This window comes from Saccostrea cucullata, unplaced genomic scaffold (genome assembly GCF_032062105.1).
Source record: "Saccostrea cucullata isolate Sc308-1 unplaced genomic scaffold, CSIRO_AGI_Scuc_v1 ctg3298, whole genome shotgun sequence".
Lineage (NCBI taxonomy): Eukaryota > Metazoa > Mollusca > Bivalvia > Ostreida > Ostreidae > Saccostrea > Saccostrea cuccullata.
Genome location: NW_026931322.1, coordinates 1 through 24494, shown reverse-complemented (window position 1 = coordinate 24494; position 24494 = coordinate 1). Strand labels below are relative to the sequence as shown.

Genomic DNA, 24494 nt, shown 5'->3' with positions numbered 1-24494 from the left:
ATGAAATTCGTCTCCTATCTGATTATTATCACACAAATTGCACACTCTTTCATTTCTTTCAACATTATTCCATATACCCATCTCTATTGGAAGATGATGGTTACTTGTTCTGAATTTTTAAAAGATAATTCTAAATTTTCTTGGTAAAATAGTTAAGTATTTTTCACATTCAAACTTTGTTTTAAAAATTCTATATGTATCACATTCAAACTTTGTTTTAAAAATTCTATATGTAATACCTTTACTTGATTTATTCATATCACTATAATATTTCTGTAAAAACTGGTCTTTGAGCTTTTAGTTTATTGCGGTTGCAATCCATTTGACACTATGAAAAATTTGATTAGTCCAAATATTACATAGCCCCGTTGTATTCGGAATGTTCTGTATGAAAGATATCCATGGATTACTAATCCCATTTTTGGTGTATTTATTATAAAGATATAAATAAATAATTCTACAGATCTTTTTCCCATTTATCAGTTTTCCCCAGTAAAATTTCATTCTTGTATAAATGCGCACATACATCGGATAACGTCCAGTTTCCCGTATACCATAAAGGTCGGTGTTTTAGATTTTAAGTTTAAAATATATTTCAGAAAGCTTAAATGTTGACGTTCAATAATATCAATATTTTCAAATCCCCATATTTCACATCCATGTAACAAAACAGGAACAACAACTTTATCAAACAGATCTAGCTGACAGTCCAGAGATAGATTATATAAACGATTTTTTCTGATAATGCCGTACATTGCCTTTTAAAAATGTGCTTGATTACGAAGTGTTTTTTGGCCTTTGAAAAATGACCCTGATCTTGAGAATAAATACCTAAGTAATTGAAATATTTTACAGTTTCTAAAACATCGTCATTGTATTTTAATGTGTATTTGGGTGGTCGTCCAAATTTACATGTATAAAAATTAAAATAGACCTCTATTCTGGTGTGTAAATAAGATCGGGATCGGATTTAAAATGAAACGACCACATAAAAAAAATCAAACACACACACATGAAGATATAAAACAAACTTTAGATACATATGTGCGTGTGTGGTATAGAGTTGAACTCGCACAATGAATTGTAACCACTGGTAAATTAAGGTATGAGGAGCTTGCTTAACATGCTTCATATAGAGTACAGTGCTTTGTTTAGAGGGACGGACAGTACTTCCGGCTGGAAATGTTGATGACGTGAATGTCAGAATGATGGGACTTACCCTGTCATACTAAGAAGAAAAGGAACTTGGATGACTTATCATGTCAAAATCGGGATTCTTTGGACTTGAGTCAAGAGAAGTTGTGAGGGTTAAAGTGAAGGTTAGGAGGGATGCATGTAAAATATTGATGCCTATTACTATAACTGTACTTATTCAATTATTATGTCAATATACATATCGCTCGATATATGTTACTGATATAGGCATACTTTGACAGTTGGGATGGGGGTAGTGTAGTCCGAAATATCCGAAGTTTTCCAGGCCCTGTAAAAGTCGCCAACAAGGTGCAGCGGTTAGAGTGTCTGCTCCAAAGTAAGAAGTTGATCTGTAGGCCTACGTTGTGGGTTCAAATCCCACTGTGGGGAGTGGAGACCAGTCCTTCTGATGAGACCATATAAACCAAGGTCTTGTGTTGCAGTAAGTGCTGACATGAAAAAAATCCCTTGGTGTTGCAGTAAGTGCTGATATGAAAAAGATCCCTTGGTGATTAGTTGCATAAGTGCCGAGTATAGATCAAAATTTGTATCGGAATCCCTCCATCGGCCAGTGATGGCATCTCTCAGGTGGGATGTTATAAAACATGTGTGTTTATTTTGTAGCAGTGTTGTAAAAAAGAATGTCAGACACCACACAAATACCTAACTGAATAAAAGCGATACCAAAATTTTTATATTTGACATGTCAGGAAAAGGTCAGAACTGCAAAATAATTAAAATTGATAATTCACCACCTTCAACTGGAGGCTGGCCCATTCTTTGGGTTGATTTTCGACATATACAAACGAATTAAATGTCTTGATTCACATCTTTCATTATTACACAATTCTTCTAGTACTTACCAATATTGCTTTTATTGTTTTTTAAGTTTTCATCAAACTGTCCAGGTACAGTACAGGCGACACACATAGTTGCCAACTCACCCAATTTCGTCGGGTTACACCCGATTTTTCAACCCATAACCCGATTATTTTTCATGACCTGGCGGGTCATGCTTTTCACCCTATATTTGCCAAACAACCTGAAAATCTCCCGATTTCCAGACTCGGTTCATAAATTAGGTTGCACTTTTAACTTCCAGTTACGACCCAAGCTTAGATCTATGTTAACAATGCCGATGGATTCATTATCAGTGCAGGTGTAAACAATTAATTGGGTGTTGTTTTGACAAATCAATGTCTGAAGTCAATTTAAAATGGCTTCCGATAGAACTAGATCGTTATCAGGGCCAGGAGGAACAAATTGAACCAGATCGAGACATGTCTCTGATTGAACCAAGAAAAAGAGAAACAATATTTATGTACATATCAAGGAATCTTGGAAACAAATTTCATTAGATAAAATAAAGTGATCGAAGACAACTAGTGAAGGCCAAACTGCATATTTTATCACTGGTTAATTGAGTTAATTAAGAAGAGGGGGAATTACTTCAAAACCAAAATTGGAATATTTTCAAATTGAGCAGAAATTGAAAAGTCTTTTTAAAAAAATGCACACTTAATTCAGGTCAATAATGAAATATAAAACCTTCAATGCTCTTTTTTAAAAGTAAATATATAGAACAAATCTTCAAAAATCTTCTTCTCAAGGTCTACTTTGCCAGGAAAGCTGAAATTTATGTGGAAGCATCCTGGGGTATAGTGTAGATTCTAAAGTATTAAAATCATGAAAGGGAAGGGGGTAAGGGGGCACGATAGGTATAGCAAGAGGGGAAATCAGGTCAAGAACTGCATCACCCAAGTTACTCAGATGAGCGATGTGGCCCATGGGCCTCTTGTTTAATAAAAAGAATTCTCAATACACAAATACTTATACACATATATATAATTTAATCATGGTAAATATGCCGTGAATGTCGTTACGCATTATGACCAGATTTTTTACTTTCCAAATCTGGTCATGATCAGATTTTTACATTGCTATCATTTAGTAAAAAAAAAGTATTTCAGAAAAAAAAAAGAAAATGGAACAAATGGGACAAAAAATGTCAGTCAGCATTTGACTCAATGATAAATTGTATTTGCTGACAAGGTCATTGTATCAACTATAGAACTTACAAAATAACTATGACTGCTGATATTCTTGTTGTCCCCTGCTTGAAAAGTGGGGGATATTAAGAACTATGAACTCTAACTCTTGATTCCCGCCTACATTTTGCACCCATTAAATTCAATATTCATCGCAATTTGGCCATTAAATCTTTCTTTAATACAAAGAACAGTTCTATTGTAATTGGTTAATCATTTTAGTTCCAGCGCTAGAAAGTCAATTATCATGAATTCCAGCTCTTGAAAAAAGGGGGGTAGACGATATTTTCTGGTGAAATCGAACTTTCAAGAATCACCATATTTTGAAATAGTCTTAAATATGATAAAATGTATCTCATATCTTTTCTTATGTTTTATGCAAATAAATAAAACATATATTAATTAATAAAATACAATTATTTAGTTGTAAATAGCTTTAAAATTGGTGAAAAATCAGCATTTGTTTCGTTTTTTGTCTATAAACATATGTTCCCCCCTGTGAAACACAAAAAGGTTTGGCATAAATTGTAAAATGACAGTCCATATTACCTGTAAAAAGGAATTTTTGTTTCACGGAGGGGGGGATGTTTTAAAAACATTTTCCGTTTTCCGTTGATTTCTATAGTGAAAAACACAAGTTTTACTAAAATTATAGAGTTTTCTCTCTTTGGTATCCCAAAAAAGTAACGTTTTATGAAAATTCATATAAATATCTGTAAAAATTATGAAAATCATTCGAATATCTTAACTTTTGAGAATTGACTTAGAGGTAGGCGGGAGAACAATACTATCTTTCGTAGTTCTTTGGATCTGTCCATCCGTCTGTCCGTCTTTCTGTCTGTCTGTAACGCTTTGTTTCCACACGATATCTCGAGAACGCTTTGAGCTTTTGCAATGAAATTTTGCATAACAACTCTCTACGGACTAAAGAAGAACCCTGTTGATTTTGAGGTCAAAAGGTCAAAAGTCAAGGTCATAAACTCACAAATTTTGTCTGTTATAACACTTTGGTTTCCGCGTGATTTTTATTGAGAACCCTTTGAGCATTTGGAATAAAATTTTAAATAACAACTCCCTGTGGCCTAAGGAAGACCCCTATTGATTTTGAGGTCAAAAGCTCAAAGTTCAAGGTCGTAAATTTATTACATTCTGTCTGTGTGTTACACTATCATTTCCGGACGATATTTCAAGAAGATTTTGAGCTTTTGCAATGTAATTTTATACCAAAACTCCCTAGGACCTCTCTCACTCCTCTCAAAGTGTCCCACTCCGTTTGTTTTATTAGTATTTATTGTATTACATGTCCCTATTTTTAGCACAGGGTCATGAGGAGAGTTATTACGTATAATACAGGTTCTCGCCGGACTTTATATCTCTTATTACATCTATTAGAACTGTTTAATGAAGGCTAAATTAGACACCATGCATTGTGTAAAATTTTGACAATATCGAATGTGTATATCTACATGTACATGACTTTATCCTTGCATAATTATAATTTCCACCAGTTAAAAGCAGTTCTGTGGTGTATTGCTATGTCTCTTACTTCACATCTGAGAAGTCCCGGGTTTGGATTCCGGACGTTCCATTTTTTTTTTTTTTTTGAAATACTTTTTTTTTACTAAATGATATTATTCAGCTTGTGAAATGAAAAATTTATGAGGTCTGGCTTGTACAAACTCATAAAATCATCATTACAGTGTGATAAATATTCCATATAAAAAGAATCTTTTGTACACATAATAAAGAATAAGCAATCAAATCTTTATATCCATATTGGCATATTTTATTTGCTTCAGTATACATGTATACATTTAATAATTCTACAAATTCAGTCAGGGGGATCCGAGCCCCACACCCAACCACCCCCACCCAAACTGTAGGGGGTTCAGGTAACCCGACTTACCTATGTAATCGTGCCATTTAAACACAATTTATCAATGTTTATAAATGTAATTTTTGCATTATTATTCATATTTATCGAGAAATTAAATATAATGAATTTTTTCTACATTGTTTGAACTTTCGTATGATATTTGTGTTATGTCATTCTGAAGAGTTTGCATTAAAAATTAACGCGGTCGAAGTTGTGCTAAAATTGAATTCGGGATTTCCCCTTTGATACATGGCACTGTAGTTTTGTCTCCGCGGCGTTGATAGCGTCATTTTGATTGGCTTTCCGGGAGGCGAATTTTAAGGAATTAACGACATTAACCTATCACAGGAAAGCTTACATTTTGAAGATTAACATTGTTAATGTTGCATCTCAGTGCAATGTGCAGAAGTTTATGCATTTCCGTTTCTAAGGAAAGAAGTGAATTTTACTACGGTAAGTAATCGAAATATTTTAATGCAACATACACTATGAGAAAGCTGAGAAAATTTCCTATCTGAATATTATGGTTCTGTAATAATTTCGGAAAATAATTCACCCGGATTTCCAATCAAAAGTCGTCACCCCGACGCAACTTTGAACAGTTTGTATGTACCTTTAAATTCATGCACACTTTTGTATCGTAAAACCACAAAAGAAAATAGAAATGCGACAGTAAATAATATTAGGATCGAATTATTGGAAAAAAAATTATGAAAAATATCATTTCCTACAATGTACTACACATAAACAGGGTAAACAGGGACTTGTACACGGTCCCTGATATAAATGTAAAAATTTAATTCTGTTGCCAGGATTTCCTGTAGATTCTGAAATACATATAATGTACTTTATAATAACTGAATAACCCGAAGTTCTTCTAACTAGGTCCTATAAAAATATTTTTGTTATTAACATGATACTTTGTGGTTATTCTTTTTCAGTGAGTATAAACAGTCAGACTTCGGGAAAATGCGAGAATCATTCCATATCATGATTATGGTACCCGCCGGTAGTAGCAGATGTCATTCAACTTGTCCAGGAAGCATGGATAACTTAGACTATATATATACAATTATCGATTGATACCGAAAATTTGATATCATGTTTTTTAAAGATCGATCTATTCGAATTTTAAATAAAGTTGTGAATTAATTGTAGTGAATTCTTTTTTCCCGATCTTTCCCATTTTCATATTAATATTGACAGCTTTCTTCTTTGTGATGTCCAGACAGAACTCTGACTTTTAATGAGCATATTTGATTAAGATCACTATTTTTATACATTTTTTAAAGTAATAAATTGTAAAGAATTTATAAAATATCATTTTTTTCCTAAATTAGATTTTGAAAGCATTTTATCAGAAAGACTGTATCGGCCATTTTCAATATTGGTGGCCATATTGGATATTTTGCTGCCATCTTGGATATTTTTTACCTGGCATGGAAACAGAAAATTAGGGTTTGAATAGACCATTCCGAAAATATATAGTTTGCCATATTTCCAAATAAAATTAGACTAGTTACTTGAAAAACTACCTAGATTTAACGGATTTTTCTTCCTTTTATGTGCCATCAATAGGTACCCTTTAATAGTTAAATTTCCTTACATAAAATAGCAGTATTCACAACATTGATAATTTCATAACTTCTGTTCTACTTGGAATTTTTTCACCAAGCAAAGTTTTTTATATTTCTGAATGTTTCCATGTTTATGCTAGAATATATCTATTTGAATATATCTCATCGAAAATTTATGCCTGAACCCCCTACAAACTGTGCAAGGTTTACTTTTCCCTAAGCAGTGGACACAAATTCTCTGAATTAGTTTGTTTCATCAACTTGTTTGTTAATAATTTACCTTGTTTTTAGCTCACCTGAGCCGAAGGCTCAAGTGAGCTTTTCTGATCACATTTTGTCCACGTCTGTCTTTCTGTCTGTCCGTCTGTAAACTTTTCACATTTTCGACTTCTTCTCAAGAACCACTGGACCAATTTCAACCAAACTTGCCACAAAGTATCCTTGGGTAAAGGGGATTCAAGTTTCTTCAAATGAAGGGCCACGCCTTCATTCAAGGGGAGATAATTGGGAATATGTGATAATTTGGTGGCATGTTTTAAAAATCTTTTTCTGAAGAACCACTGTGCCAGGAAACATGAAACTGCTGGGGAAACATCCTCAGGTAGTGTAGATTCAAGTTTGTTCAAATCATGACCCCTGAAGGTAGGGCGGGGCCACAATGGCTGATCAAAGTTTTACATAGAAATATATAGGAAAATTTTTTCAAAATCTTCTCAAGAATAGCAAAGCTATTATTGATCATATTTATATAGAAGCATCATCAGGTAGTGTAGATTCAAGTTTTTTCAAATCATGACCCCTGGGAATAGGGCGGGGCCACAATGGCCGACCAAAATTTTACATAGAAATATATAAGAGAATTTTTAAAAATTTTCTTCTCAACAATGCTCAAGAACAGCAAAGCCATAATTGATCATATTTATCTGGAAGCATCCTCAAGTAGTGTAGATTCAAGTTTGTTCAAATCATGACCCTCGGGGGTAGGGCGGGCCCACAATGGCCGACCAAAATTTTACATAGAAATATACATGTATAGGAAAATTCTTTAAAAATCTTCTCAAGAATAGCAAAGCCATAATTGATCAAATTTGTATGGAAGCATTCTCAGGTAGTGTAGATTCAAGTTTGTTCAAATCATGACCCATGGAGGTAGGGCGGGGCCAAAATGGCCGATCAAAGTTTTGCATTGAATGATATAAGAAAATTCTTTAAAAATCTTCTCAAGAATAGCAAAGCCATAATTTATCATATTTATATGGAAGCATCCTCAGGTAGTGTAGATTCAAGTTTGTTCAAATCATGACCCCTGGGGGTAGGGCGGGGCCACAAAGGCCGTTCAAAGTTTTACATAGACATATATAGGAATTTCTTAAAAAATCTTCTCAAGAATAACAAAGCCATAAGTGATCATGATTGGTTATGGGACTACTTTCGGATTTAAGGTAGTTCTACACTCGGCACCAAATGGGCTCAATCTTAAAAAATCTGCTTTTATAAGATAGACATACATCCCAGCAATGGAAAGACACAAGAAAAAATATATGTCGACATGTTTACTTTTCCTCTATTGCCTATTGGAGCATATACCCCGAAATGTAAAATATTGAAAATTTACCTATCCTAGATTTTGTTGTATATAAATGAATTAAAGTCTAAATATTCAGCTTTAATATTCAAAATAGAGTAGAAAAATGTTAGTAAACAATATATTATCATTGTTTTGCATGAATTATTATAAATAGATGCACTTTGTAAGGCTAACGTATCAAAATTTAGTATGAGAAAATATGCTTCACAGGTCAATCTCGGTCATTTTAAAAAAATTATGGACTCAAACTTCGTAAATTTGCATTATTTTTACTAAATAATATTTAAGAAAAAGAATAAGCTTAAAAAAATCATATGTTGACGCATTACTTTTCGTGGTATGAGCTCTACACTAAAGGGACCCCCCTTATTTCCTTCTTCCAGAAGTAATATATTGCCACATTTTCCTGTAATACTGTTAATGTTTGAGTGTATATTTGTATTAAGAAAGTTGTACATATATTTAAAACAATAGTTATACACACCCAATACCTATTGTCCCTAAAATTTATCTTATTTTACACTTTAAAAAAATTAAAACACACTTGTCTGTAAATTGGAGACAATGAAAATGAAAGTGATTGACTGATTCTCACAAACTGGATAATTTTGTTACAGAAAGTAAGTATGCTGCAAGCGAATCAACTTTTGTTATATTATATATATTAAAAGATAATTTTTGCATTGTGATTTGTGGGTAAGCAGGTTGAAGGGGGGGGGGGGGGGGGGGTATGCGTCTTAAACAATAATTATTATTCCAAGTAAATCAAATTTTGTAATGTTTAATTAGTACTTTACTTACTTAGTCCTCTTCGTGCTTGGAGCACATAAGGCCTGCACCGAGGACTTTTTAATTAGTAACAATCATAAATTGTCTAAGTCAAATCGTAGTCATTACTTTTCTTCCGAATTATCACTAGTAACTTTAACTTGGCCGCCGACAATATAGTTGCCTTGACTTCGACAGTTTGAAATTGTTCTGATGTAGCATGTTCGTGGTCCGTGATATCGGCACGGCATGTAACACATGCATCATTCACAGAAATATCATTTTATTACCTAATTATTTCTGTCAACCGAAAGTTGTTCCCAACCATCTCTTTTTAATTAATCAAACTGTAGAATCAGTGTTTGGATGTTTGTTGACACGAGCGACTGGGAGCAAATTCGTTACCGGATATTTAAAACGCTAAGTAAAAGTCAAACCAATATAGTTCAAAAATCACATCTCGGAAAAAGGAAGCGTGGTTCCGGTTTTACTATTCGTAAATGACGTAGTGCGAGTGTAGACCTACTTTAAACGTTTCAATATTAAACCAATTTCTATTTTTTCCCAACCACAATGCTCAGGTGAGGGATGTGGCCCATGGGCCTCTTGTTGAAATTGTTCATACGTAGAGCATGCATGCTCTTGCGTATCAAATCAACCAAGATATATAAATTCTGTATGCACTTGATGAAGGTATATGGCTGCAAAAGTACTTGGGAAGTTGACGATTGTAAAGTGAAAATCATCAGTTTTATTACAGAGATTGGTTGTTAGATTACCATTAACATCTTTTTCAAGTAAAATATTCAAGTATGAAACAGATGTGTCAGACTCTGTGGTATCTTTTATCTCAAGCCTACCAGGATATATCGTACATGGGCATAAGAATTGAAATTACCATTGTTAAGGTCAAGATCTAGTAAATGACTCTGGAATAACTTTTCAGAGCTAAATCCATTATGACGTCATAATCACTTTCAACTTTCTTTTTCCCGTACTTTAAGGCTCTAATAGAAATGTGTAGAAAATAAAGCATTTTCATGGAATTCAATTTGAAATCACATGAAAAGTAGTCCTGATACCTATCTTAAATTTAACATTATTTTAATGTAGAGACTAAGAACATACAAATAACCATTTTCAGAAAAACTGTAGGCAATCTGGATACATTTTCTTTGTCTGATATGGAAAAAACTCCCATTTCCAATACTGGTTTTCTTAATTTTTCATTGAAAATGACAGATTAAAATATGGTTTTTCATCTTGTTTTTCTACAAATTATGCCCCGAAACACCTATTTTGACCAAGCTAATGTTATAAAGCATCATTAAAGGAATTGACTTCTTAAATTTGAAAAATCTATATGCACCTTCCATTTACTAGATCTTGACCTTAATTGACAATATGTCATTGACTCGTTGATATAATGATTTAATATCTACTAAATAAATATGTTCGTATACAGTTAAAGTATATCATTGAGGGAGTAAGCAAGATTCCAGTTACCCAAGGCCAGGACTATTTCCAGAGGTGCAGCCTAGGGAAATAGTCCTGGTCAAGGGAAGCTGGATTCTTGCCAATTCCCTCAATGATATACTTTTTAGCTTTTTTAGCTCACCTGAGCCGAAGGCTCAAGTGAGCTTTTCTGATCAAAATTTGTCCGTTGTCTGTCGTCGTCGTTGATGTCGTTGTTGTTGTCGTTAACTTTTCACAGTTTCGACTTCTTCTCAAGAACCACTTTACCAATTTCAACCAAACTTGTCACAAAGTATCCTTGGGTGAAGGGGATTCAAGTTTGTTCAAATGAAGGGCCACGCCATGATTCAAGGGGAGATAATTGAGAAATAGTGAAAATTTGATGGTATGTTTAAAAATCTTCTTCTCAAGAACCACTGTGCCAGGAAAGATGAAACTTATATGGAAGCATCCTCAGGTAGTGTAAATTCAAGTTTGTTCAAATCATGACCCCCGGGGGAAGGGCGGGGCCACAATGGCCGATCAAAGTTTTACATAGGAATATATAGAAAAAATCTTTAAAAATCTTCTTCTCAAGAACCCCTAGGCCAGAAAAGGTGAAACTCATGTGGAATCATTCTCAGGTAGTGTAGATTCAAGTTTATTCAAATCATGACCCCGGGGCTAGGGTTGGGCCATAATGGCTGTTAAAAGTTTTACATAGGAATATATAGGGAAACCTTTTAAAATCTTCTTATCAAGTACTTCAAAGCCATGATTAGTAATATTTATATGGAATCATCCTCAGGTAGTGTAGATTCTAGTTCTTCAAATCATGATCCCCTGTAAATAATTAAACATTTTTGGGACTGAAGTTACTCAGGTTTATATTGTGACCCATAGGTGTCTTGTTTATTTCAGAAATATGAAAGTTTTCCCCCCCCCACAAATTACCCCCCATAATAGCCTTTCAATATAAGAGGGTATGTACTATTAGCTCACTTAACGTTACTAAACTTTGTTGTTGGCAGTTCTGATCTGATATGTGCTTTTTCTTAGGGAAAAATTATTAAAATTCAATGTGCTCAAAAAAGTTAATGTGAGCGCTGTGGCCCCTGGGCCTCTTGTTATTATACCGATACAAAAATAAACAACTAAAAAAAAATAGAAGATTACGAATGACGGGAATTAGCTTAATATTCAGGACTAGCTTATGGGGATTAGTCCTATTACGTTAACTATTGATGATATTGCAAAAGTAAAATCTAGAAGATTACAGGTAACCGGAGAATTAGCTTCCGAAACATGCAGGGATTAAATTATTTGAATTTGACTAACGTTTAATAAAAAATGAACTGTTTTACGGGGATTAGTCCATATATACAGAGATTTCTAGGGAATTATTCACATTTTACTGCCTAACTTTAATTTACTGCCTAACTTTAATTTAGGATCAAAAAATCAGTAAAGGTATAATAATGGTAATGAAATTGAATCATCTTCATGTGTATGGATTTAGAGAACCATAAAAAATAAAATCCAAAATGTGTTGGAAAATAATTAGATTCACTTCTGTAAATAATTAAACATTTTTGTAAGACTTCTTAATAACATTTGGACTAAAGTTACTCAGGTTTATATTGTGACCCATAGGTGTCTTGTTTAATTTCAGAAATATGAAAGTTTTCTGCAGCCAGAGTCAAAGAAATTTTCATTGGACCCACAAATTACATCATTTGAAATGCTTCAACACATAATAGCAAGTGCTTTCAATATAAGAGGGTATGTACTATTAGCTCACTTAAGCTGATTAGGCTCAAGTGAGCTTTTCATAACAAAGGAATATAAAGGTTATATCAAAATTTGTTGTTGGCATCGTTGTTGTAAACTTTTCACATTTTCTTCTCTCAAGAGACACTGGGCCAGTTTTGCCACAGAGTGGAGCAACAATGGGTGATTAAGGTTTTGCATAGGAATACATGGGAAAAATCATTAAAATTCTTCACAAAACCATGTTTGATTATTAATTTAAAAGCATCAAAAAAGTTAATGAAGAAATAAATTTGTTCATATCACAGACCTGCCTACCCTACTGCTTTTGGCGTAATTTTTTCACTTTGTACCACAAAATTATGCTATTACGCCATTGATATTAATTTTACGCTTTGATATTTCACACAAAGATTTCACACAAAGATGATGACCTCTGGGATTCTTTATAAACAACTAAATTTATAATTTGTGTCTGGTCCAAAGTAGTGAACATATGACCTGCTGAATTGAAATGAAATTCTTATGGATAAACTTGGTAGGTTCTCGTTTCACACAAAGACTGCTCATGACCTAAGGGAGTGTCATGACCTTAGGTCAAGGTCATTTGGGAAGTTCAAGGTCACTGGAAGAAAAATTTCATAATTTGTGTCTTGTCTGTATATTTAGTCTATTTTCTTTATTAGGCTGCGCCTTTCTTTCATTTATTAAAATATAATGAGCAACAATTACATTTGCACTAAAAATGTTTTAGCATTTCTCTCTTCTCTTAGATCCATGAAATATTCATGATTTATGACCTCTGAAAAACCCAGCGGGGGGTATTTTGTCCCATTTGGACAGTTCTAGCTTCCATCCCCTTGTAGTGCCAAATATAGGCCCATTCTATTACATATCACCTTTTGGCTCTACAAAATATTAAGAAAGTTTGCTAAAACTGTATTATAGTTCATCTGTTCTCTGATGTAAAGTTCAGAATAATAATAAAGTAAATATCAATTTATTCATAAGTGTTTTTTTTTTCTCTTGAAAAAAAATCATGCAGTAATATTTTCCAATATAAAGTGAAAAGATTTAATTAAAATTCCAAATTCCAAGGGCATGCATTCCTAAAACAGAGTGGAAAATCCCTGGATTTTTGGACAATTTTTTCAAATGTAAACTAAAAACAGCAATACGTGGTAAAATCTGTATTACACCCCAAATCAACCCTAGACTTTGGGGTTTGATACAGATTTTGCCATGTTTTATTTTATATTTATCAAGTTTTATTACTCATTGCCATTAGAAGACTGGTCCAAAAGATATGATTCCTGAAATGTTTATATCTGTTTACATTTGTTTCTAGAGATTTTACTATGAGTTACCTTGTTAGAGATGACTATGGACAGGAAATCTACCTGAGTATGCTGTCTGATTGGGATATGGATGCAGCCATTCAAAGTGCTTCAGATCCATTTTTGCAGCTCAAAGTGGATGCCAGACCATTTGAAGAGGGTACAGATTTGTTCCCAAACAAAATTTTGCTCTGTTTAATTTTATGTAAATTTTTTAATTGCTAGTCTTTTTAGCTCACCTAATCCGAAGGCTCTAATGAGTTTTGCTGATCACATTTAGTCTGGAGTCTGTCTGTCTAGCTGTCCATCATCTGTAAACTTTTCATATTTTCAACTTCTTTGCAAGAACTACTGGACCAATTTCAACAAAACTTGCAACAAATTGTTATTTGGTTAAGGGGATTCAAGTTTGTTAAAATGAAGGACCACAACTCCATTCCAAGGGGATATAAAAAAAAATTAATGACATCTTAATCTTTTAAAAATATTCTTCTAACAAACCACTGGGCCAGGAAAGATGAATCTTAGGTGGAAAAATTTTCAGGTAGTGTAGATTTAAATTTGACCCCCTGGGGTAGGATGAGGCCAAAATGGACAATCAAAGTTTTACATAAGTACATATATAGGAAAAATCTTTAAAAACCTTCTTTTTAAAAACAGCAAAGCCCTGGTTGATCATATTTATATGAAAGAAGGTAGATTCAAGATTATACAAAACATGATCCCTGGGGTTAGGACAGGGTTACAATGGACAATAAAATTTTTACGTAGGAATATGTTGGAAAAAACTTTAAAAATCTTCTTATTAATATATGGAAGTATCCTCAGGTTTTAATAATTCAAATCATGACCTCTAGGGATAGGGGTAGGAATCAATGGATAATAAAAGTTTTATATATGAATATATAGGAAAAATCTTCAAAAATCTTATTCTTAAGAAAGCAAAGTTATGATGTGTCATGTTTATATGGAAGCATCTTTAGGTAGTGTAGACTCAAATTTGTCCAAATCAGGACTGCTGGGGTAGGGGGGCATAATGGACCATCAAAGTTTTACATAAGAATAGGAACAAGATGTGTTTGTGAAACATCATGCGCTCGGCTGCAACAACAAAGTTAAAAAAAAAAATTTAAGCATATAGGTCACAGTCAAGGTCACAGGGTCATTGTCTTTGGGTCATTTGAAAGATCTTAATTAGTGGAATGTGCAAACTAAATATGAAGTCTCTATCTCTTATGGTTCAAAAGTTATGATGAAAGTTCAAAAAACCTTTTTTTAGCATATAGGTCACAGTCAAGGTCAAAAGGTCATTATCTTTGGTGTCATTTGAAAGAGCTAAAATGTAGAATATGCTTGTCAAATATAAAGTCTTTATCTCCCATGGTTTACTGTATATACTCACCTATAAGGCGGTCCGCCTATAAGTCGGTTGTATTTTTTGACGCTATTTTAGTGGGATTTGCAATTAAACCGCTTATAAGTCGGTGCAATTTTTTTGCGGAAATCGGGTGACAATTTCAAGTAAATTCAATGATGTTTTAACCTGGTTTCATTTATTAATTTTCAAAATGACACCAATATTTAGTCCTAAATCATTAAACAAATAAGTAATGCTCACTTACGATACAAAAAAAAAATTAAAATATGTAAATACTTGAACTTTATTATGTACAATCTAAGAATACATAAATTATATACATTTGAATATAAATACATTTTCCTCCATAATCGTCAGAAATGCATATAAAATACTACATTTCAGAGACCAGAGAAAATACCATTCTCTTGATGACTTGCCTATAAGTCGGACATAGAGTTAAAGACCAAAATTTAACTCCCCAAAAAACGACCTACAGGCGAGTATATATGTTAAAAGTTATGGCACATGTTAAAGTAGACAACAGACAGGACAAAAACAATATATGCCGGTTCTATCAATCCGCCGAGCGCATAAAAATCTCAAGAACAGCAAAGTCGTGGTTGGTCATGTTTATATGGATGCATCCTCAGGTATAGTGTAGATAACCCCATGGGGTAGGGTGGGACCACAATAAAAGTTTTTCAAACTCATAGGGAAAAAGTCACTGTTAGTCATAAATTATGATATCATCCTGAGTTTAGTTTCAAGTTTGCATAGAATTGAATTTGTTCAAAGCCTACCCGCTTTAAGGATCAGGACTACTTATGCATTTACTGAATTGTTTTTTTCTTGTTCCTCAGCATACTGCTCAGTTGAGCGATGTGGCCCATGGGCCTCTTGTTGTAGTGTTCAGAGCTTAATAAATGTTACATTTAATGTTTTTGAAGTTGATGAATGATGTACAACTTTTTAGGTCACCTGAGTAAACTCACATATTGCTGTCTGTTTTCGTTTGTCATCATGCATTGTGAGTTTTAAAATATTTGAACATTTTCAGCTTCGTCTCTGCAACCATTCAACCAATTTTGGCACATAGTTTATTCCTAGACATCAAGCAGTTAAACTGTTGGCATAAGTTAATAAGCATTGAGTCCTCTATCAAAACTGTGATATTCATGGCACCAGAGTCAGGGGTTCAAGTGCATAATTTCTTTGAAAATCTTCTCTGCTCTTAAGCATTTAACAAACTAACTCCATACAAAGTTATGATGAAGAAGGGTGCCTCTTTGAAAACCTTCTTTTATGCTCCTAGGTATTAATCTAACTACATTCAAAGTTATGATGGGGAAGGGTAAAAATTGTGAATTTCATGGCATCAGGATCAGGGGTTCTGGTTTTAGAGTAGGGCTCTATTGATTATATAATGAAAACGCATTACCAAAGGTAATTTAAAAAAAAAATCCTTTTCGTCATTTCTGGATATTAAACTTACTACATAGTTAATGATGAGCAAGGGACATTCTGCCAGAATTATGAATTTCAAGACCCCTGGATCAGGGGTACCATATAGGGCAGTGAAGGGCTCTTATTATTAGGGCCCCACAAGGATTTGCGTGCCCTATAGTAATCACTCTGTCTGTCTGTCTGTCATTCTTCCGTCCACAAATTTTCTGTTCTTTTTAATAACTTTTTTTTTAAGGTTGCCCAATTAAGTTTAAATTTGGTATGGTGGTTTAGTAGGCAGAAAGACATATTTTGATGCTAAGTTTGGATCTGTATGTCTTCTGGTTTGGAGCTGGGGTGGTGGGGTAGATTCCTTAAATATGCATAAGAATGAATGGGCAAAGAGCGATAACTGCTGAGAATGTTCCTATTGTAAACTATGAAACCTGTGCAAGAATCCCTTGGGATTAATTAACCTTCCACTTGAAGAAAATCCTAAGCATTATCTTTATCTGTCACATTGAGATTAATCACTGTACCACCTCTGTCTGCAAATAAAGTTTGTTTTGAAGTTAAGGTCAATTTTGAATGATGTGGATTTAGATATTGTTCATACTTTATTTTGGTTAAAATACCACACACAATGAGTTATGATTATATTGAAATCTCAAAACAAGATATTAAGATATCATTTATTATTATTTATTTTTTAATTATTTATTTAATTATACCCCCCGCAAACGAAGTTTGGGGGGGTATATAGGAATCATATTGTCCGTCCAGCTGTCAGTCTAGCTGTCTGTCCGTCTGTCCGTCTGTCTGTGCAAACGTGTCCGGTCCATATCTTTCTTACGGAGGAACATTAGAATGTACTACTCCACACAAAGATTGCCCATGACCTAAGGGTGTGTCATGACCTTGACCCAAGGTCATTTGAGGAAGTTCAAGGTCACTGGAAGAAAAATTTCATAATTCCATAATAGGTCCATATCTTTCTTATGGATAAACTTGGTAGGTTCTAATTTCACACAAAGATTGCTCATAACCATTGGATGTGTCATGACCTTGACCCAAGGTCATTTGGGGAAGTTCAAGGTCACTGGAAGAAAAATTTCATAATTTGTGTCCTGTCCATATCTTTCTTATGGATAGACTTGGTAGGTTCTCATTTCACACAAAGATTGCTCCTGACCTAAGGATGTGTCCTGACTTTGACCCAAGGTCATTTGGGGAAGTTAAAGGTCACTGGGAGAAAAATTTTATAATTTGTGTCCGGTCCATATCTTTTCTTTATTATGGAAAAACTTGAATCTACTATTTCACACAAACATTGCTTATGACCTGAGGTTGTGTCATGACTTTGAACCAAGGTCATTTATGCAAGTTTAAGGTCTCTGACAGAAAAAGTTCATAATTTATGTCTGGTCCGTATATTTGGTCTATTTTATTTTATTAGGCTGCGCCTTCATTTCATTTATAAAAAATATGAGCAATTATATTTGCATTTAAAATGTTTTAGCATTTCTCTCTCTCTCTCTCTTAGATCCATAAAATATTCATGATTTAGCACTTCTAAAAAACCCAGCAGGGGGTATTTTGTCAAAAATATTTTTCCCATTTGGACAGTTCTAGTTCTTTTTTTGCTTCCGTAAGGCTGTTAATTTTAACAGGTAATCAGATAATAACCCCAAAAATTCTGTCTATTGCTGAAAAAAAGTTTAAATTTAATTAATGAAAAGAAAATAAAAATGAATTTAAAAAAAATATCTGAAATTTTGCACTAGCTCACAGATATTAAATTCATTGTTTTTTCTTAAATCATTAAATACGTATATTATCTACACTGGTTGAAATTTTTGCTGTAGATAAATTTTTAGCAAATTTGGGAGTTCATTGCATTCACAAAAATATTTTTATTTTTCATGTATTGCATGCCAAAAATATATTACCAATAAAAAAAAATGTAAACAAAGCAGTGTGTAATTTTGCAAAATTTTGAAACATAAAAATTAATCAAAAGCATTTTGACCCCCTATTACCAATAAAAAAAATGAATTCGCAAAAAATAAAATCGACGCAAAAATTCCAGATTTACGGTCAACCACTGAGATAAATTAATATCTTGCTTGCTGCAGAAAATTTAGAGGCTTATCTTTATCTGCCACATGAAAATTAATGAACACCTTGGTCTACAGCTGATGTTTGTTTTGAAGTTGAGGTCAACCCTGGGTGATATTTGCATTCACTGAAGGCTAGAATTTTACAAAACACCTGCGTAAATCTTTTTTTAATACACATTTAATTGATTTAATGAGATTATCCTTGTTTTATGTAAATACCAGGTCACTATTTACAGGTTTTTGGACAATCAGGAATTATCTTGAAATTTAAAAAATATAGTTGTTTCTGTAATTTTCTTCATATATTTTTTGAAAAAAATTGTAATCAAGTAAAATTCTTATTTCCTAAGCTGCACTCTTATATTTCTACCCCTCAACGGGGTCCTTCCTGTCTGGTCATTTTTCTAGTTGTAGACTGAAAGTGAATTAATGCTTTGAAATCTGTTCCTTGATATTAATGAAACATATAAGATTAGCAAGAGTGCCTTTTCCAAAAATGTGAAATGTGTGGACCTAGGTTCAGGTGTTCCAGTTGGGTGGGGGCACTACCGATTATTGCTGATTAATAGTGATAAGTGGAAATGCATTTTTTAGGTCACTGTCACCTGAGTCGCTCAAGTGACCTATTGCTGTTTTCGTCTGTCATTGTCCATCGTTTGTTGTGTGTTAACATTTAAACATTTCTTCTCTGCAACCGCTCAGCCAATTTCAGCGTAAAGCATCTATGGGTGAAGGGGAACAAAAATTGTGAATTTCATGGTCCCTGCCCCCTTGGGTCCTGAGGGATGGGGCTAAAACTAATAAAACTAATACTGTATACAGGGAAATTTTCCCTCCTGTTTTATTTTTGCCCTCATCGGAAATGGGCAAATTTAACACGGGGGAATTCAAAGTAAACAGTATACACTGTAATACCTTAAACAAAAATCTTCCTGGGCGAATTTTAAATGGGGCAAACTTGTTTTCAGATGTAAAAGGATGAATATAACACAGGGCGAAAAGAACCCTGTATAATAAGGTAGTCTTCAAAATCTTCTTCTTTACTCCTTGACATCAAGCAGTCAAACTGTTGGCTTGATTGAAATAAGCATCGATTCCTCTTCTAAAATTGTGAAATTCATGGTCCCAGGATCAGGGGCTCAAGTGCTAGGGTGGGGCTTTATAGATTATATAAAGAAAATGCATTAATTCTTTGAAAATCTTCTTCCCTGCACCTTGGGATTAAACATACATAGTTATGAAATTTTTGAGGCAAATTTGCGAGGCGTGTCTCTCAAAGCAGTGGTAAAATTTTGTAAAAATTAATCCACACCATTTTGAATTTCGATGATTTACCTCCAAAATTGGGTCAGGGGTTCTGTTGTTAGGGTGAAGCTCTTTTGATTATGCAGTGAAAATGCATTATTTCTTCAAAAATCTTCTCTGCACCTGGGTATTAAGCAGATGAACTTCCTATACAGCTATGATGAGCAATAGTCCTTCCAGTTTTGTGAAATGCAAGGCCTCCAGGACAAGGGTTCGGTAGAGGTGGGGGGGGGGGGCTCAAATTATTTAAATTAGTTACTGTAAATGAATTAATGCTTTGAAATCTGCTCCCTGGTGTAATAGCTTGTTTTATTTTGTTTCATCTTTGGGAGCACCTATTCTACCGTTTAACGGATATTTTTTACGTGCTGCTAATTTTTATGAGTTTTATAAATCTGTAAAATTTAAACGTGTGAAATTTCACAGAGGTATTAAAAAAATGGCCTTACCTAAATTTTCAACATCATATTATGAGATTATTTCAAAATTTTTGTTGCCATTTAGCTAAGTACCTGGAGGCTGTAGAATTAGTACTGACAACTGTTGGTATTTTTGGGGACTTCTTAATTGATCATCAATTAGGATCAAGCAAATAAATCTTAATGCACAAATTATACAAACATTGTCAATTACCTGGTTACTCTTTCGGGAGGCATAATTTCTAATAATGGCTTAATTATTACAGACTGAAGTTTTCAAATGATATCCGTTTTTCAAGACTTTGACCCTTTCTTCTTTGTCATTTGCTTCCAGTAAAAACTTCGACATTTTAGTACACTGTAATCCGCGTCCCCTGTAATTCTGTCAACTTAATCATGATGGTTGAGTTGTCTCTCTTTTGTTTCCATTAAAATGAACATGGGCACATGTTGTTGTGCAACAATAATTATACTAGAGAAACAGGAATAAATGCAGTGCATGTGATATATAAAGGTATACAAATGAATAAACATATCATCATTTAATGAATTGACACTCATTATCACGGGAACAATTTCATTTTTATTTTTACATCAAGTCGGTCAGACACATTTAAAACATGTAATTTTAATGTTAACGCATTCAAAAAACTAAAACATTGATCTTGAATTTCACCTCTGGTGATTTTAATTTTTAAAGACATGCTCAATTCGTAAAAAATAAACACATAAAAAATTAAAACACCCTATTTCAACAGAAATTCGTAAAATATTACAGTAGTAAAAAATACCTGCTATACGGTATGTATATATGTTACAAAAACATTTCTTTGAAATACAGTGGACCCTCATTTATCCGGACGCTTTGGTTCCCAGTCCATTTGTCCGTATATGTGAAGCATCCGGATATCTGAATCACAAGTCAAACAAGACAAAATAACATTAAAAAATTTCGTTCCAATGAAAAATCGTCCGGATACTGAAGCATCCGGATATCTGGCGTCCGGATATCTGAAGGTCCACTGTAATGTTATTAAACCACAAATTAAATTCAAACTTTTCCTGATGGAATTCAATGATTGACAATTGGTTAGAGCAGTTTATGCTCTATATATATATGTACCTTGAAGCAGTTTATTAATAAACATAAACTGTTTAAATTGAGAAACTAGCTGTTACAGTTAAATTTTTTCCTTACAATTTAATTTTATTTCATTTAGTGTAAAAAAATAAGATGATGCCTTTAAAAATGAGTCAGGGTTTGACATTAAGCTTCTGGAATACTAGACCAGTCCGGCTACTCTGGCAAATTTTTACTAGCCCTGATCCTTTAACCACTAGCCCTGAAATCTTTTTTTCGGTACAGATGATGAGAATTAAATAATGACATTTTCCCGCACACGTCACATCAAAACTAGATCATATACATGTGGCTTGTTGTGTTGAGTCCTAATTTACTCAACTTGTATACAATATTAATATTGATACCATTAAAAATGTTCAAAGAATTTAAGTATAGTATAAATATTTTTATTGTTATAGTTTTATTGCCATTTACATGGCCTTTCGATTTTGAAAACTTAAATCTTTCGATAATGACAATCGTACTACTCAGTCATTTTCGTGAACGATAAATGGCTTCTTGTTTCTCTCTAGGAAAATGGCCGATTAGTTACGAATGACTGGGGTTATTAATAGATTCTTAAGTGCTTAGGTCTTGCTGTCTGTTGCATATGTAGTTTTTTTTCTGGGGTAAGAAATGTTTTAATTATTATTTTTCCATTGACAATAAATGATTTGTTTTAAAATATGTAATAAGTTAAAACTTAATTAATTTTTCTTACACGACCAGTCGGTCTAGTACACAGACATTTTACCCGACTGGACCCATCTTTTACTAGACTCAGTTGGTCGGACGTGCCTTAATGTCAAACCCTGTGACTTCAAATTGTGCAAATTTGATGCAAGACATTTTGACATAATCAACAAATTTATCATATGCTACAAAGTAATAGTTTTATCCAATGAGTTACAACCAAAATTAAATTATTTTAACATAAAACATTTGATCCTATTTAGAGAAATATCAATAATTTAAATGCATTTATGTGTCAAATCTAAGTACATGTGGTGTATTACGAAGTTTATTTTAAAGAATAATCACAAACTCTTGAAAGAAAGTTACTCAGTTACAATATCTCTGAAGAATAAATAACTTTGGACATACATTGTAATAAGTACCTATATGCCAAATGGTCTCTTTAAGACATTATGCTTTTCAGCTGTTTTGTAAGATTTTTCTGTTCTGTGTAGTTTGATTCTTTCCCCACAGGATTGGATGACTGGGACATTATTGCTCCAGTAGATGTGCCACAATACAAAATGTCCAGCTTCCTGGAACGTAATATTTTAGGCTCTTTGACTGGAACACTTTCAAGTGGAATGGGAAAAACTCTTACACATATGCAAAGAGCAATGGGTAAGATTTATTTTAAAAATTTTAAAAGTAATTGAAATTTAGATTGCTTTTCTATTGTTAATGTTCAAAAAAGGATATATACATGTAGGTAACAGGAAAATATAGAAAATGAGTTTTTAAAACAGCTACATTATATTAGATTTTGACAGTTTTTAAAAATATACAAATAATTTTAATTTAAATGAACCTCATTTTTCCAAATCACAAGTCATTCAAAACCTGTACTAATGTAAAAGACACAGAAAGGATCAAATTTCCTAGACTATATATACCAGTATGGTACAAGTGACAACCCATATAACATTGCTGTTTACAGTGTATGTGCAGATACCTGCCTCTAGTGCTATAAAACTGAGATGAGCTCAATTTGATCCCAGTCTCACTTTTTCGAAAGGGATTAATAGTGGAAAAGTGAGACTGAGATCAAAAGTTAGCTCATGTCAGTTTTATGGCCATAATGAGCTACTCTCCCTTGTGTCATTTTAATTTACCACACCGTTGGGTATCTGGCCTGCATGTATGATAACAAACAGTATTATCCGTGGTAAGTACTACGTATCATTCCTGCTTCATAATATTGTGAATGCTTCAAACAGGAGACACCAAATCATGTCAGTGGATACATGTTGGAACAGATTGAAATTTGTGTCTTTTAAATTATTGTATGCACTAGACAGGGACTAAATTTTCAGCAAGATCATTCATTGTGAAAATTGTAGTTTAATTAAAGAAAAAAAAAGCAAAATAAAGTGATGAAGAATGTAAAAAGAAATAAATTATGTAAGCTGTTAATATTGTAAATATAAAGTTTACAGAAAATAATTATGATCATTTCTGTGTTATATTTATACATGACAGATAAATTCTATTCCTGACCTGTCATCATCCCAGCTTTCATATGTTTTGATTTGCTAAAACATAAAACTTACCAGTAATAGAAACATTGTTTTCTACATTTTCCTTTAAGAAACATAACATCTTATTTTTTGTACAAAGCTGTACAAATGAAGCCCAAAGGTAAATTGATGTAGGATTTAGTTTCTGAAAAATATGTACTACAAGAAAGCATTTATGAAGACTGGAATCATCGTTAGCTCACCTAAGCTTAAGACTCAATTGAGCTCTTCTGATTAAAATTTATCCGTTGTCTGGCGTTGGCATTGTCGCTATTTTTGTCATGCTAAAGTTTTCACATTATCATCTTCTTCTCAAGCTCATTTCAATCAAACATAGTACAAAGTATCCTTAGGTGAATGGGATTTAAGTTTGTTCAAATAAAGGACCACACCCTCTTCCAAGGGTAGGTAATAACAGATTGGTAAAAAAAAAATAGCTTCATTTAAAAATCTTCTTCTCAAGAACCACTGAGCAAGGAAACATGAAACTCAGTGGAATCATCCTCAGGTAGTGTAGATTCAAATTTGTTCATACCATAACCACTTAGGGTAGGATGGGGCCACAATGGCTGATCAAAATTTTACATATATATAGTAAAAGTCTTTAAAAATCTTCTTCTCAAGTACCATTGGGATAGGAAAGATGAAACTCATTTGGAATCATCCTTAGGTGGTGTTGATTCCAGTTTGTTCAAATCATGACCCCTTGGGGTACAATGGGGCCACAATGGCCAATAAAATTTTTTACATAGGAATGTATATGAAAAAATTGTTCAAATTATAAGTCAGATGGGTAGGTTGGGGTTACACTGGAGTATCAAATGTTTGCATAGGTTTTGATACATGTTTAGAAAAAATC

The 24494-nt window shown here is 33.3% G+C and overlaps 1 protein-coding gene across 2 annotated transcripts; it reads left to right on the top strand.

Moving 5' to 3' along the window:
- Positions 1 to 996: 996 nt before the first annotated feature.
- On the top strand, positions 997 to 23501 carry LOC134232165 (TBC1 domain family member 25-like). Of its 2 annotated transcripts, none has more exons than XM_062714110.1 (4): positions 997 to 1319; positions 12179 to 12288; positions 13625 to 13773; positions 22593 to 23494. In XM_062714110.1, the coding sequence occupies exons 1-4, from the start codon at positions 1260 to 1262 to the stop codon at positions 22772 to 22774; spliced, it is 501 nt and encodes a 166-aa protein (XP_062570094.1). In that variant the 5' UTR covers positions 997 to 1259; the 3' UTR covers positions 22775 to 23494. The 2 variants fall into 2 exon arrangements, with proteins under 2 accessions (XP_062570094.1, XP_062570093.1); XM_062714109.1 differs by lacking the exon at positions 997 to 1319 and adding an exon at positions 1423 to 1636 and having other exon boundaries at positions 22593 to 23501.
- The last annotated feature ends 993 nt before the right edge of the window (positions 23502 to 24494 follow it).

Bases quoted from the DNA above. Each gene is read 5' to 3' on its own strand.
- LOC134232165 (XM_062714110.1), top strand. From the start codon at position 1,260: ATGTCAAAATCGGGATTCTTTGGACTTGAGTCAAGAGAAGTTGTGAGG. The intron at 1,320-12,178 runs GTTAGGAGGGAT...GTTTAATTTCAG, and splicing joins TTGTGAGGGTTAAAGTGAAG to AAATATGAAAGTTTTCTGCA. The intron at 13,774-22,592 runs GTACAGATTTGT...CTTTCCCCACAG, and splicing joins TGCCAGACCATTTGAAGAGG to GATTGGATGACTGGGACATT.